Source organism: Lissotriton vulgaris, chromosome 6 (assembly GCF_964263255.1).
Source record: "Lissotriton vulgaris chromosome 6, aLisVul1.2, whole genome shotgun sequence".
Classification (NCBI taxonomy): Eukaryota; Metazoa; Chordata; class Amphibia; order Caudata; family Salamandridae; genus Lissotriton; species Lissotriton vulgaris.
In genome coordinates, this window is record NC_141694.1 from 1,289,748,956 (window position 1) to 1,289,765,625 (window position 16,670).

The following is a 16,670-nucleotide window of genomic DNA, read 5'->3' on the forward strand; positions in this document are numbered from 1 at the left end:
CATTTGCAGCTGTACTGCCAGCCTTCTTCCAACTGTCTCCCCATACTCGTGCTTTTCCATCCTAGATGTTAAAAACCTCCTTGCATTCTCAACACTCCAGAAACCCAATATTTTCGCTCTATCTTTCGCTACCTTTTCCTCAAATCCGTCTCACCACTAACCACCCCTTCCATTAGCAAAAATTCAGACTGTATTAAATGCTGATATAACATATCTAGCTCCTGCCTAGCCTTCTTTTGTTGCTGGAGCGAAAAACTCATACATTCCCCACGAAAACAAGCTTTGAAAGTATTCCAAATTATAGCGGACGTGGCCGAGCCCTTATTGTCCTGAAAAAAAAGCTGTATCCACCTTCCCATATGGGCTACAAAATCACTATTTACCCCCAGCTTCCTATCAAATGTAAAGTTAAAACTTTTAGGTCTAGTTACAGCCCCATATATCTCCAATACTATAGGAGAGTGGTCCGATGTGATCCTGGGATAAACAGTGATTGTCGCTCCATCCACTACTGAAGCAGGGGCAAAGAAATAGTCCAGCCTATCCAATTTCTTGTGGGGATGAGAATAGAATGTGTAGCCACTGTCCTGCGGTCTCATATGTCCCCACACATCTACCAACCTTTGAACTTCCACTAAGTAATGCAGCGCTTTATACACTTTTGGCTTAAGTCCCTTATACTTAGCAAACCCATCTCTCAATGAGCTATTTATCAAATTAATATTGATGTCTCCACAAACCACTACTGGCTGGGGCCAAGTTGCCAGTTCCAGATTCACCTTATTTAGAGCTTCCGGCTCATCTAAGTTTGCTCCATAAACGGTGCATATTGTCAGACTTTTACCTTCTACTCGACATTCTGCAATTTCCCACCTTCCTTTCTTATCGCTTAACGTCCTATCCGTGAAAACATTATTCCCCTTACAAAGAATGGCCACTCCCCGTATCATGCTAGATTGCCTTGTTGCAGTTACTAACGAAAATCCAAGTTCTTTCAACATCTCCCTTTTTGCCTGTACCTCGGCTGTCTCGACTGTCTCAATTGTTTCAGCTACAGCCCCTTCAGCCCTTTCAGCCTGACCTTGTTTAAGGATTTCTTTGTTCTTCAATGAGAAAAATAACTCTGGAATCCCTTTCGCCGATTTTGCAGCCCCCAGGTCACCAACCTCCTTCACACGCACTGCCGTTCTCCCGGCTTTCTCTGGCTCTTTGCTTCTTGTGTCTATGCGAACGCCAGCCTTCGTTGTAATTGGAGCCGAGCCTGTGCCTGAAGGTGCACCTGAGACCTCTCGTACGTCCTGTGCCTCGGTAATTGTAGCAGCTCCTTGGCCACGACCTCTGTGACCTTTGGGAGCCATTGCTCCCTCCCGCGTTACCTCCACTGTATCCCGATTTGCGCTCCCTACTGCAAAGCGACTTCCTCCGTTTCCTCCAGCGCAGGTGTGCAAGGTAAGCTGTCTCCAATGCACCGCCCACAGCCTCAGCCACTGCCGCGGACTCCTTTCTCCGCTTGCCGCCGCCACAGAAAACCAACACATCAATGCCAGTGAAGCCTTCCTTTTCTCCGTCTCAACAACACGAAAGACCAGGTAAGACCCCTGCAGTCCTCAGTATTCCGCAGCACCACTTTCTGGCTTGCTCCTTACTCAGGCAGCCTCACATCCAGCGGGGTCCGGCAGGAGCAGCTTGCTCACGCGTCCAGCGTGGACGCCATCTTGCTTCTGAACCTCTCAATTATTGTTTTCCAATGTCTTGAGTTAAGACAAGAGAGGACAGGGGCATCTTTGTGGGTTGTGAGCTGAGATTCCTTTTGTGCAAGAAGACACCACAAGTAAGTCAGTCTTCATTATTTGAGGCCTCAAACATATTTCCAAGTGTTACGTAGGATAGCTAGAACCAGGACCCTAGAAATTCCTAGAAGGTTGGTGGCTTCAAGCAGAGGGTGGCAGATGGCAATATTTTATAGTGTGGTGGCAGTAATGCATGAATAGTAATACTGTTCAAATAATGTGATGTCATCTTTAGGAATAAGTGGGCTAAGATAATGAGATGAGCATAGTGTTACAAAGAATGTACCCTAGAATATTTATCCACTCACCTTCTGATACCAACGAACGACAACGTAAGAAGATCAGGTGGGAGGGAGACATGATTACATATCTGCCTTCATGCTTGGCTGTGCCACGCCTTGGCTGGTGGATTCATGACTCATAAAGAGGAATAGTTGAGATGTTTGACAACCCCCTTTCAGAACCTAAAAATGTTTGTCATTGACTGGTTTTCATAGTGCTTAAAAACCATGAACCAACAAAGGTCCCACCCATCACTGCCTCTTCTCTGCTCCGCAGCCCCAGTATGACACAGTGCTTGTCTGGTGTACAGCAATGACCCAAATGAACATATTAAACTACCAACACCCACTACCCAACAGTGCTGAGATCTGATAATGCTGGCCTACAACACCATGCAGGACTAGCATAACCCACAGTGGTGACTAATGTTCACTTTTTTAATTTTTCAAACTGTTTCTGAGGATTCCTTCACATTTTCTGATCTGACCAGTCCATATAAATAGAACTGTATGCATTAATATGCCCATTGTGTATAAGAGGAAATGAGGATGAGCCCTTTAAAGGAGGATCTCTTGAAAACTATAATGCTAAAGGAGGGACGATGCCCAGGACTGTACAAATTCTGTTTATGTTTACCTGGTTTAAAGAAAAAAATGGTAAAGCAGTAGTCTATGAGTGTGCATGTTGAAGCTGCTTTGCCAGAGTTTTCCCCTGCAATCTCCATTCATGTAATAAAGATAGGTGGAAGGACCATGACCACTTACATTACAGACCCCCAATTCATACATATCAACATATTGGGAATACTAGGAGTTGATATTATAGAGATACATTTCAATGTTATTTTCTGTTAGCTTTCTTGATAATGAAGGAAAAAGGATGAGAAAGTCAAATTATAATTTACAGCTAAAAGTCTTGCCTCTGTTTCACAAGTTTTCGCATGCATGTCATTATGAACTAAGTGCTACTCTTCATGAGCTCATCATGATCTTTTTGTGGTCTGTGTTCTCTGTGAGGAACAAGGCCCCAAGCAAAGATCTGTAATTCCAGAGGCAAGATCTGATAGGGCTGAACCGGGACCCCATATCACTGGCACCAGATAGTACATGGGTGGCCAAACATCACTCGGTGCTGGCCTAAATCACAGCAAAGGATCATTATCTGATAAGGTAGGTATCAAATCAAAGAGACTTTGGGGCCGATTATGATCGCGGACGGACTTGAGTCCGTCCGCGATCATTGAGGAGGAGGGGACGTCCGCATGGGCTGCGGAGTCCCCTCCTGTGCGATTAGGATGTGACCGCCAGGGTGGCGGTCACATCCTCTATTTTTAACATTGCGGCGGGTGCGGCTTCAAGCTGCACCCGCGGCAATGTTAAAAATGCACACATTGCATTTGCATGCAGAAAGAGGCAGGCACCGCGCGGTGCCTGCCGCTTTCTGCATACAAATGCAGGGGGGTACCATAGGTACCCCCCATGTGCACACCCCACCCCCCCTTCTCCTAGGGGGCCCGCAACGGGCCCCCGCAGTGAAGTTACACATGCTTTTCCACGGCGGAAAAGCCGCCGCGGAAAAGCATGTTTGCAGGCACATACTAATCTGGCGAGACACCGTCACCAGATTAGTGCTTTTCCTCCGCGGTTGTAAGCCAACGGCGGAGGAAAAGCTGCGGACAGAAACCAGGACCCACCAGCCATCCTAATGTGGCGGTGGGTCTTTGGTGGGTCCGCTGCGGATTTTCCGCATCCTCCGGGCCGGCGGTGGCTTCCGCCGGCCCGGAGGATGCGGAAAATCCGCAATCATAATGAGCCCCTAAATTCGGTATATTTCAACCATAAAAGTGCATAAAAACATACAATACATACATAGAAAGACATTGGATAAAATATGATTACAGGTAAAAAAAGGACTGACTACATTGGGTCCGTTACTTCATTCAATGGTCCAAACAAGTTCGCAATTTAAGAGACAGTTTTAAAACTTCAAGAACTTGAAGGACACTATCACTGTGCAGCAATTGTAAATATAAAAAGGCTGGTCGTATCTGATTAAAATTCATTTTTTTTTAAAGAGCAATTAAAAAGCATTTACATGGGAATTCATAAAATCTGCATAAAAACATAAAATGCAACATATCCTGTGGAGACTTTCCATCGCAGCCACAGGATATTGGGTTTTTACAGAAACTCTCCTTTTTGGGTCTGATGAGCAGATGTTGAAACAGATTAAATCTGAATCTTGTTAATAGGAACTTGTCGTGAGTGCTGAGAGTGCCGAGTAGGTAAGGCTCAGTTGTCAGACAGGTTTTAACCATAATAAATTTCCTTACACTTACTTTTTCTAACTCAACATCCTCCCTCACAGCCTTCTTACGCAGAAGGTAGGTATAAAAATCACAGTGTTGAGTGGTATGCACACATTTCTGGCCAAAAACCATACAGAATAGGTCAAGATAATTTAAAGTGTTTTGGGCTGCATACATACTTTAGTGGGTCATAACAGCAGAGCTATTAATTACTGTGTTATGTCAAATGTGCAGAGGGAATCCGCACATATGGGAAGTTTGAGATTACTAACAAGGACAATGCAAGTACAATATGAATACACAACAGATGGAAGTAGTACCGTTGTATCATGTCCCACCTCTAGCCCCGCCCGTAGCTCCGCCCACTACCCATACCTCTAACTCCATTTGAGGAGTACCTGCACTTATTTTTTTCCATTTGAAGCACTGGGTTTAATCCCATATCAGCCAGGATAGCTTGACTCCAGTGGCATGGAGAGCAAGGGACCCACGTCTGGGCATATCAGTCACACTCGAATAAGAAGCAGGCAAATGAGTGACAAGGAAAGCCAACCAATTGTAAGCAATATGCGGACTCCAAGCACCTGTATGTTCTTGCTGAACACAACATGTCTCGCAACAGACTAATAGGGTTCAACCTAAAAAATATAATGGTAAGTAACCACTAACTTTATTATCTGGAGTAGTGTGCTAATTGACATAAAGCGTTTCAACGCCTTGTCAGGGGTAGTAAGCGTGGGATTGGTACCTAGTTATTTTTTTTCCAGCATGACCAGCATATCACCTAGAGTAGGTATTTTTTAACTCTTATCAGTGCATACTTAAAATAGCAATCGTAAGAAGAGAGAACTTTGTTAAGATGTGTTCTGGAGCTGCCTTAATGGATCGGGCGATTTTATATAAAGTCTTGTTTAATTAATATTTCCGGGCCTGCGCAGAATCTTAAAGCATCATCAAAGAGAGGATATATTTCTATAAGAAAGGTGGCCGCAAATTATAAATACGATTATTGCATAATGTTATGATGCAAAAATCCTTTGCAATGTCTGAAACGACAAGACAAAGCTATTCGGGGTAGGCCAATAACTTTATGAAGAAGGATTTAGAAAGTCTTTCCTTGTGCACTATTTGTGTTAATGCGATATTTAACTTTTTTTTTCATAGTTTCGTATTGCGCGAACTCGCACAAAGATATTGGAGCGTTTTACACGAGCATCAGATACATTATAGAAAGTCTTATTCACATTGTTTATAAACACGGGGAGGTTAAGAGATTTGCCTAGAAACACAGGATTTTGAACCCATGGCGGGGACTCAAGCCTAATGCCGCAGTTCCAAGGTGGGGCAGATCTGGCTGTTACGCCATATCCTTCTCCCCCGCTCTTGCAGAATAGTGAACAACATATTAAAATATAGGTCGACGGGATTGTAACCGTCAACCCAAAAAAACGAAGCTTAACTTTTTTTAAACTTCAAAGTGCCTAACTAATCATCAGACTAACAGGTCGCAGTACACAAAAGTCCCACCCCTTGGCCAGCGCTGCACTGTCCTGAAACCCAGGGGCAGCTAGGATCCCGCGAACTCCCAATGCAGCCCGGGCCCGGGACGCATCTCCATGGCAACGGAGGGGACGCGCCGCTCTCAACAGCAGTGGCAGCCGAAAACTCAACACTAGCCGGAGAGGACGCGCCGGACACTCCACTTACTGTATTCCCCTACGGACACCAGACATGCTGCTGGGGCTAAAGTAAACTGCCGCCATGACTTCCAAGGGAGAAAAAAAGAAGAAAGATTCGTCCGGCCGCCTGTCTTCGGCATTTGGGCAGAACCCCTACAAAGAGTAAGGCTGCGCGGGTTGGGAGTGAACGGCGCGCTGGCAGGGACACAGCACGGGGCTTGTTCGATCCGGCCTGCTGGTTGGTCCCCTTGTAAATGGATTGGCATGTTTCATGGGTTGTTATTCGACTCCGCGTTTCCGCAGAGATCCCTGAACCACCTTGTAAGTTTCTCATACTGAATATTCGCCCGCAGTGAACCACGCACGAGCCCCACAATTGCCGGGTTAAGAAAATTCCCTGACCCGAAAAGCAGGGCCAAGTTAACTTTCAATTGGAATACATTGGTGAATGTGTTGGGCCACATCACGAGTAGCTTCGTTTGCTGACTAGCAAGATAAAGCCAGAATTAACAGTTGTTTTGGCTTTCGAATAGTTATTTCACGGTAGAGAGGTTTTCTTGAGCTTTGGTGAGGCTCAGTGGACAGTTATGACTCACTCTAGTTCTCTTGCCCGAACTGATGGACTGGTGTTAGCCCCTCATTGGATTTTGATGCTCCTTCCTGGACCTGTCTCTCTGTAAAGTGTTTTAAATAACAATGTTATAGAACTAATCGGTCCTATAAGAACAATAGACAGGGAAGGATAGATAACACATTACTGATTTGGTGTATTTTTAGATGGTAAGTCATACAGAAATCGAGTACTAGTCAAAATCAATTAATCCGAGTGCAAAGCTCAGTTAGAATACAGAATTACTCAAAGATCTCGGTTGAGTTCAGGAAAGCAAATTACAGGGTATAACATGGGAGCGCAATCCGGCACGGATTTGCCTTCTAAGGTCAGTCTGGTAGAAAGGGCTCCTAACTCATCCAGGATCTCAACAAAGAATTCATGGATTCAATACAGTTGCACACAGGAAACAGCCATTACAACGCGGTCATAACCATGTGTGACCGTCAACACAAAGCCATTACCATGCATATCCCCTTACCACACATATGCCTTTACCACGCATATGCCTTTACCACTCATATGCCTTTACCACGCATGCTTTTACGGCGAGTATGCATTTACCAAGCATGTTAAAGGCATATGCGTGGTAATGACTTTGTGGTGACGATCACGCGTGGCTACTGTCACACGTTGTCATGGCTGTGGCTTAAGTGCTTTAAATTAGTTTTTAGGGCTTAGTGTTGTAGGGTCGTGTTTAAGATCGGAGGCATCATTAAAAAGAAGCATTTGGAATGCAATAGGTCTCGCATTTGCGAGAGTTTAAGCTATTGGCATTATAAATAACAATGCCTTTTATTTATGTTTTTAAATTCAACACAAATGAAAGGCAACAAATGGCAATAGCTCAATCTCGCGTAAATGCGAGACCTATTACATTGCAAATGCTTGTTAAATATCGGGTGGATTGTTGATCACTATTTCGTAAAATGATGTGATGCATATAAACACTTTGCTGTGTGGTTGTAAGTCACCGATAAGAAGCGGACACCATCATATTTTATAATGCCTGTATTGATGATAATACCATACAAACAAAATAAATCAATAATTCTGCAAGAGAGGCAGGAGCGGCTATTTAATATATCAAAGCAGCACAAATAAAGTCACTTCGATCCATGCTGCATTACAATGCATGATTTCTGGTTGCGCAAGAAGTCTCTCCCCTACAGCCGCTCTGCATAAATCCATAAGAAGGACGCAGCGCCCCCAACAGAGCCCAGCTCGACTGAGAAGAGGCTCCCTTGGACCGTTCTCTAACGCAGACGCGAGAACAGAAAGTCCTAAGAGCGGCGAACACAGCGGAGCTGCTCCTGCTTCCTGCCAGGGGATGCACTTGGCCTGCAGCGGTTGCAGTGGCAATACGTTATCAATAGGTCATCAAACCTTCACCAGCGGAGCCAGCGCCAGCCCTGTCTCATTGCATTGGATTATAGGAGCAATAGAGGCGCAGAGAGCGAGAGCAGCTGGATGTGGTCCATCCTCAGCTCAGGAGAGTCATCTAGTGGGCAAATGGAGCATAGCCACTTGTGCCTGCAGAGCAATGCTTTTAATAAGGTTTTCATAAACGTGTTAAACAAGCCTGCGCGCCTCGCGCAAAAAGTGGGAGGGTTAAGGGGAGTGCTGCCCAGAGCACACAAAGCATTTCCCTTCCGGGAGCGAGCCAGGGCCACCATATGTTTGCAAGTTAACTACAAACATATGGTGTCAAAGCTCGTTCGCACAAGGGAATCGCCAACCATGCACGCTTTTCCATTGAAAGCAATGCAACACATGCACGTTTTTGGGAAACCAACTGAATCAATGGCTAAAGGCCTTTTTTCTATGTAGCGCATGCATGCTGCGTAGGCGAGACCTAATAACTGTTGGCTTCAAGGACCCACACCAGGGAGTCTGTGTCTCACCTGGCTATAGGGGGTGTGTGGCAGGTAAATTTGATTGGAGGCCTCATTAAAACTAACTGTGGGCTTCAAGGAACCACACCGGGGTGTCTGTGGCTCTCCTGGCTATAGGGGATGTGTGGCAGGTAAATTAAGATAAATGGCGGAAAACTAAAATAATGTCGTCAGTCGGCGTTTGCACTCCTGGTTTGGCGCACAAGGCACAACAACACAAATACGCAGAAACAGGTTGAACATAGAGGGAAGACTACAGTAATCGCCCGTGTTGCAGCTGATGTGCAAAAACAGACCGGGAGAACAAAGCGGCATGACAAAAACATAAAATAAAGTACCTGAAATGAGGAGAGGGTGGCTTGGCGAACTTGTAGCTCATGAGAGAAGCGTGGTATTGGCAACGAGGCTGCGCATGCGTGGACATTACAACTGCAGAAACTCAACCGGAAACGAATGGTCTCGGAGGTGTGGCCTTGGCCCATAGTGAAGAAGACCAGGAACTGAGAGGTATGTCAATGTGCCGGCTAAGTGGTGGGTGCATCGGCATGAGAGAGGGATACGGAGGAGAGTAAATGTTTGCAACCTAAACTGCAAGCTTGGCACGGAGCCGTTGGGTTGGCCTGAGTGCAACTTTCAGTCCTATAGGTAGTTTTGCACATACCACAATTTCAAAATATTAGTTTGTATGAAAGTGGTATGCATGGTTAGTGTATGCATTGTAATGGCACTTTCAAACTGTATTGAAGCATGTGTGATGAAATGGTATGCATGGAAATGGTATGCGTGGTAGTGGGTCATGCGTGGTAGTCAACACGGTGTAAAGTCATGCATGATGAATTTGTGCGTTGTTATTCCCACAGAATAAACGGAATAATCAGAATTATGTAGAGTGATACAGTTTCAAGAGAGTACATTTTGAAAGTCTCTCATAACTATGTATCATTAAGCTTCTCACGGAGACTACCTCCACCAGAACAAATATTCCTACATCTTTTGTGACTCTGTTAAGACAGCTAGGTGAAAACCTGAACATGTACAATTCTGCTAAAACAACAATTTAATGTTCTTCTGAAGGTATTTTGTTGTAGGCAATGAGGGCGCAACCACCAAGCGCACTGGTGAGCAATTCAAAATGTTACTTTTCAAATCCCAAAGTCCTGTATTAATGACGCTTCACTTTCCTTGGTCCCACCGCAGAGGAACAAGTCCTCAAAACAATGTCTACAATTGAAAAGGAGCGAAGATGTATCAACTGTAGTATCCAATCAATTATTGAGTTCATTTAGCAAACAAAATCCATAGGCAAGCATGCTTCAAATGAATGTTCCATTTATTAATTCAAAAAACTATGAGTCCAAGACATAACAGCACAAATCGTCAGCCTACACGTTTCGTCCTCACTTGGACGTCATTAGGGTTAGAAAAAAGGATAAATACACAAGTCAATATAGACCTCTATACATATTAAAGAAACAATGAATTAATTCTCATTATCAAACTTAAGTTACATCTTATAGGTTTAAATATCCCACTACTCCTACAAGTCTGCCTATATACTATCTATTTTCCTTATAATATACCAGAGTAACAGTCTGCTAGTTGTTAATGGATGGAGAGCATCTGTTCCTATCAACACAGTTTTGTGTTGCTTACAATTAATCTGATGTACAAGTCCTACCTACTGTAGTTACCATATATCATGTAAACGTATTCAAACTCCTCATGAAAGCCTATTTCAAATAAATTATTTAATTCATGTTTATCATTAACTCCAATACAGCATTATTATCCAGTAAGTTTCATTAGTGACACTTAGAACGTATTTCCAGTTTAAATCCTAAGCCTTTCTCTTTAAAGTCCTTGTGCTCTTCATATTCTCAACCTATAAATGTGGAAAAGTCTATCTATACATACAAAATATAATACCACATTGTAAAGCCCCTTTCACTGTGGGATACTTTTCATTATAATCTTTATTTCACACAGTTAAAAAACGGTCTCTCAATATTACGATCCGTTAATCTACTCTCGAGGCCAACTCAACCAGAGATCCAATGAGCTACTTTTTCTTAAATTATTCACGTTTCTAAAACCAGAGATCACATGAAAACTTCCTGTTCTCTTAATTATTCTCCCCAGGCTCAAAAGGCTCTTCACTAAATATCACTAGCGGGCAACAGCATCCCCTTTTAACATCTTTGTTCTCATCTCTTGCCAGAGCGTCTTATACTCTGGTCTCCTTGACATGGCCTGGCTCGACATTACTGCAGTAGAACTGACCCTCTAACAACTCTGAGAGATGTTCCATTAAAGTCCCTATACTTGAGACGATAGGTCTGCCTGGCGGGTTTTGCATGGACTTATAAACTTTTGGTAAAACATAAATAAAAGGAAAGGTCGGATTCGTGTTATTCATATATTTAAACTCCTGTTCGTCCAATAGACCGTGTTCCTTCCATGTGTAAAGTCTGTCAGTGATATATCTGCCTGCTTCTTTGGTGGGATTAGAGCTCAATTTTTTATAACATGTAATGTCACTTAGGTGTCTCCTGATTTCTTGACAATAGTCGGATCTTCTCATAACCACAATATTTCCGACTTTATCGGCTTCTCTTACGACTATATCATTGTCCTGTTTCAAATTTATTAATGCTAAACTTTCCTCAGACAGATTCTCTTTAAACCTGAGATTCACATTTCTCTGACCTACTTGGTGTTCCAGTCTATGTAAATCATTTAAAGTTATTTTGACAAATAAGTCAATGGCAGTGTATTGTGGACTCTGTGGTAGGAATTTAGAAGGTTTTAAATCACTTGTGCACCCATAATCTGTAGGGATATCTAACATGGTAGTGACATCTTCTACTCCAAACGTCTCACCTTCAGTTGAAGGCATAAGTAATTGTACACTACGCATATGTTCTATGGTCAACTCAGATTTTTTTATGGTGCTTTTCAGATTCATAGGTTCATCCACATTAGAAAAAATATTTTTAAATTTTAATCTCTGTTGCAAATGTGAACAAATCAATTTCAATGTCAAGGAAATCATATCCCCTATTTGGACAAAACGATAATCCTCTCTTTAATACAGATAACTCATGCTTACTCAAATCCCTATGTGATAGGGAGATAACCTCTAAGTCTAGATTTTGGGATGTGGGCCCCATGTCTTCTGTCACCTATTTTTTTCTGAACTTGTTCTGACTGGTTGTCCCAATTTGTATATTTTCTGTGCCATCTCCTGCCCTTCCTTGTTCTTTTACTACCTTTTTCTTCCCTCTTCGTATTCTTTGAATCTCACCGGAAAAAGAAGAACTAGTTCTAGGTCTAAGTTTTACTGTATTGTTAGCTCCTTGTTCTTCACTAATGACAAATCCGAGCTCCTTTAAATAACAGAGCTCAGTTCACCTTGCACCTCACCTACTCCAGTTGCTTTCGGCTACTGACCCTCATCAAAACCTTTCCAAAAGGTGAATACCCTACCTTGCCTGTAGTCCCTTTCATCTCTCCTAATTTTGCAGATTTTTTGTCTTTGATCTGTAATTGATGTTTGTTGATCACTCCTTTCAAAATGGCATAATTCTTTTCTATTAAGTCTGGCAACTTCATATCCTGAATTTCCTTTTCTAATTCTGCAATTTGACCCTTCAATTTCTCTACTTTCCTCTCAGCATTCTTGATAAGAACATGCATCATGCAAAATGAGGATGAATGGAAATTTTCTTCTCACTCCTCTTTTTTCACGTTTCTGTTCTACATAGTTCTTTAAATTAATACCGTTCCACCATTTAGACGATTCTAATTTCTGCAGTTTCTTCAATTTTAGAAATGTGCTTTTTAAACTGCTATTGGGAAGACCTCTGTTAACATCCGTAATATTCTTTTTCCTTGATTGAAATGTTGTGCTTAAAGGGGAGCAGCAGGACGGTAGAGATTGGAGAATTGTATGAAATTAGGATCTTATTTGGAGCAACTAGGTACAAGGATGGAGGATGATTGGGAAAAGTTAGCGTTGGAACCATTTCAATCAAGCAAAAAGAATATTACGCATGTTAACAGAGATTATGTATTTTTGAATCTATAAACTGCAACAGTTGTGGGGTTAGCCATGCACTGCAATGTGAAAGTTCTAAAATTTATATAGGCAGCACCAAACTAATTCTCAAGCTTAAGATACAGGAACACATTAGGGCGACCACAAATGAGGATGTTGATCACCTATTTTTCAACATATCAGAGACAATCATTCCATGAGAAGGAACATTACATTTCACGGAATATGGATGATGATTCCAAATGTTAAAGGGAGTTATTAGGAACTTAAAATAAGGCAACAGGAAGCAAGATGGATAAGTAAATGCAGAACGGTTGATCAAGGACTTAATAGTAATAATGAATTACACTATTTTCTATAACAGACTTGCATATTGTGAAAGGTGGTTTGGAGGGGTGAGCCACAGTTACGACCATTGGTCTGAAAGAGATAAAGGACTAAAATTCCATAATCCTGCACCATAAATAGCTGCGCTAATGCACTGCGAAAGAGGAGGTAGCACGGTCCACTTATTATCTGGTCTTATTAAGTTACAGATTGTACTGGTGGTTTTACTTAATTCAAGACCAGCCTGGGCAAGATGGAAGTTCCACCACACTGATGATCTAAAATTTAACCCTAGATAACTAAAGTTGTCAATGCTTGTCAATTCATGCCCGTTGAGACTACTTTTATTTAACCTTAGTTTTCCCAGACCACAAGGCAAAATATGTGACTTGGTATATAATTAGATTTTAGTTTTTGATTATGCATAGACGAAGCAAAGCAGTCCACCTGATGTCTCAGTGCATTTGGAGGGAGGGCTAGCAATACAGCATCATCAGCATACAACAGCGCGGGAATTAGGGAACCTGCAATTCTAAGTATATCTGGGTGTGAGGAGAATAAATGAACTGTTAAAAAAAATAATGTATAAAATAAATAATAGGGGAGCAAATATACACCCCTGCCGCACAACACTCTTCAATGGGAAATTAGAAAAGAGCTCATCTTTGAAGTTTAAGCGGACTATAGCTGGAAGTTCTGAATGTAGGGAATACAAAACATTTACCAATGGGGGATCCTTGTTTCAGCAGCATTAGCCAAAGTTTGGTTTTGTCCTCTGAGTCAAAGGCAGTGAACAGATCCATAAAAGCCAAATAAATAGGGGCACGCCGGGCCTTGGTATATTTAATGATGACCAGAGCCAGGTTCAACCATTGTTCATTAGTTCCTAATTTAGGATGGAAACCAAATTGAAAGGAGGAGATTATGTCCTTGTCGAGCTTCCCATTTGACCAAACAGTCATAGATGACTCTTCCGATGACTTTAATGGTGCTGTTAATGAGGAAAATAGGTTGAGAGCACTTCGGCAACATATGATGATACCCTCTTTTAAATATAGGAATAATTATTGCAGTGGTCTATGATGAAGGAATATTAACTGATAAACAGGTATTAAATGTTTTAGTGATAAGAGGATCCCATATCTCAGGCATGGCTTTCAGCAGGTCCATAGGTACCGCTGTCAGGGCCTGGCATTTCCCCTCCCTTTCTATGGTGGATAGCCTAGTCCACTTCCTGCAACATTAATAAAAGTGGAGAGAAATTCCGCAAACTATTACACAGAACAGCTGCCTTAAATGGGGCGTCCTCATTGTAATAGATAGTAGCAGAGTGGGTAATCCAGTCCGCATCCAAAATGTTATTTAGCAAAAGAGGGTTGACAGGGGAGTTCCTAGATTTAATTTGTTTTTACTAAAGTCCAGAAGATGTTACTGTCTTTTTCTCTGGAGGCATGTTCAAAAGCTCCCAGTCATGTATATATATTTTCCTCTTCCTGTTTGTGAGTAAAGTTTTATACTCCATGCGTGCCAGGGAGATTTCACTCCTTATCCTGGGGCATGCATTTAGAACTTTCCTCAGCTTTCGGTTTGCCTAGGAACAGGCCCCATCAAACCATTTCGGTCTTTGTTCGATGTACAAATGGGCTTTAACATGGACTCCCTGGTTGTGCACATTAGACTTTTGTAGTGTGAAGCCATTGAGTCTTGTTCACTCTCCGCTAGACAAAGAAGGAATATGTCTAGATGTGACTTAAGTTTAATGAGTTTGTGGGCTTTTCTAAGCACCAAACTAATCTCAAGCCATCCGAGGAATGTTGCGTAATGGAGACTAAATTTCTGTTCCAGGCTAATCCCTTAATCAGTAAAAGCATAGAAGCACACAGGGTGTTGTGATCACCACCCAGTTAAAAAATCAGGGGTTACGAACATGTTGTCTATGAGAGAAGCTCCACCCCCCTCTAAAAGACATTAATGTGTTGCTCGCTCCCCCTAAGGTTTCGAGTAGATCAACCAAGCCGTGAGCAGTAAGGTATTTAAGAAGTTCTGCCGCCCTTGCCTCATGGGTGTTGTAGTGACCTTACATATGATTAACTTGTGTCCTGGGACCCCTGCTAAGTTTTGCATAAAAATCACCACAGAGGATTTGTGGTGCAGCAGTAAACCGGGTCTCCTACACTAGGATTACATCAAATTTTGAAACAAATGCCGTCAAGTCCTCATTATTAAGTTTCCCTTAAAAGCCAGCCACATTCCAACTAAGTACAGATAAAGTTCTGTGGTGGTTGAACAACATGTGGAATTTGTCTGCTGATATCCTTTGATAGGGAGGTAACAGCGGGTGTCACTGGTGGCTTATCAATCCTACGTGTTTTGTAAGCAGTATCAGATGTTGAAACTGCCACTGGATTGGTAAGTCAATCCAAGTAAGAGAGAGCATCAAATCTGTTAGATGTAGGTACGGAGTACAGAACAGATGTGTGCTGACTGACTATGTCTGTCGGTTTAAAATTGCCTAAGTGCATGTTATCAACCCCATGGGAAATGGCTGTACTTGTGCCTTGTGCACTGCAATTTGGCGGTATGTTACGTGGACACTGCCTTAAGTGGGGAAAAAGTCTATAAAAAATACTAGCGGGACCAGAGACATGAAGGTTCTTGACTGAAAACTGGATCCAACATTAAGTAGCAAATGAAGTACCAAATTTGGAGAAATAAGTTAACCACAATACAATTACCCAGGAGTTTTGGTGGATTTGGCCCAATCCATGCACATCTCCTTACATGCAAGATGTCTCTAGCATGAAAAAATGGCAGGCCGCTGTATCGCGCTTGAAAGCCAATCTAAGGTTTTATTAAAAAGTTCATTGTAAGTTTCGCGCTAGTCAGAATTTAATTGGTTGTTGTTGTATAGCTTTATTTCGAAATGTTTCATTTCATAAAAGCATTACAGTAAAAATCAATGTGAGCATAAAAACAATTGTACATCAAAACTGACAAAATCTCAAGAAGGGCGCTAAAAATATACAACATAGTAAATAACATCCATTCTAAAAACATTTGTGCAAGTACATAATTATCAACTTCGAATAGGAATAATGGGGAAGGGACACATACAAAAAGCAACCGGGCCACTGGAATGTAGATTGGCATCCTTACTGGAGGATCTTTCTCCTCGCAGTTCTTATCCTCCAAGCCCACCCGAGGAATTTTGCCAGGCCACAAGCAAACAGTGGGTGAGGGTCTGATCTTAACAGCTGTAAGGCCTCCAAGTGTGACCGAGTGCCCAGCCTCGCGCAGACCGGTTTCAACCATCTGCGACGGGGAGCAGCGTAGGCTGGGCATTCGAACAAAAAATGGGAAATGGATTCATCCCTAGTTGTGCAGAAAGGGCAAGTTTCTACGGTTTGCCATGGTGGTTTCCATTTAGCTGTCCTTGTGCCTAAGGGCAAAACCCCAGCCCTAAATTTAAAATACAACGCCCTATCTGCTGGATTCAAAATCACATCAAGGTAGGGTTCTCTGAAGGGACGGCATTTGATAGCCAAAAACTCCTCAGCTGATCTGCACAGATTCGGTTGGGACACTCTCTCGTTATCCACCCACGACCAGAATATTTTCTTTAACAGCTGTTTAGGTGGTGAAGATCTACTGGCCCAAGCGTCATCCAGGCCTAAGTCACAAAGGAGGCGCTTTACTCCAAGGAGCCAACCGATCTTATGCCA

At 42.5% G+C, this 16,670-nt stretch overlaps 1 protein-coding gene across 1 annotated transcript in view; it reads left to right on the top strand.

Moving 5' to 3' along the window:
- Positions 1 to 6,015: 6,015 nt before the first annotated feature.
- Positions 6,016 to 16,670, top strand: part of ADGB (androglobin) — a 1,363,241-nt gene continuing 1,352,586 nt past the window's right edge. The window contains exon 1 of the mRNA XM_086927423.1: positions 6,016 to 6,221. Coding sequence (XP_086783549.1) covers positions 6,142 to 6,221 — 80 coding nt within the window. The 5' untranslated portion in view covers positions 6,016 to 6,141. The remainder of the gene's footprint in view (positions 6,222 to 16,670) is intronic.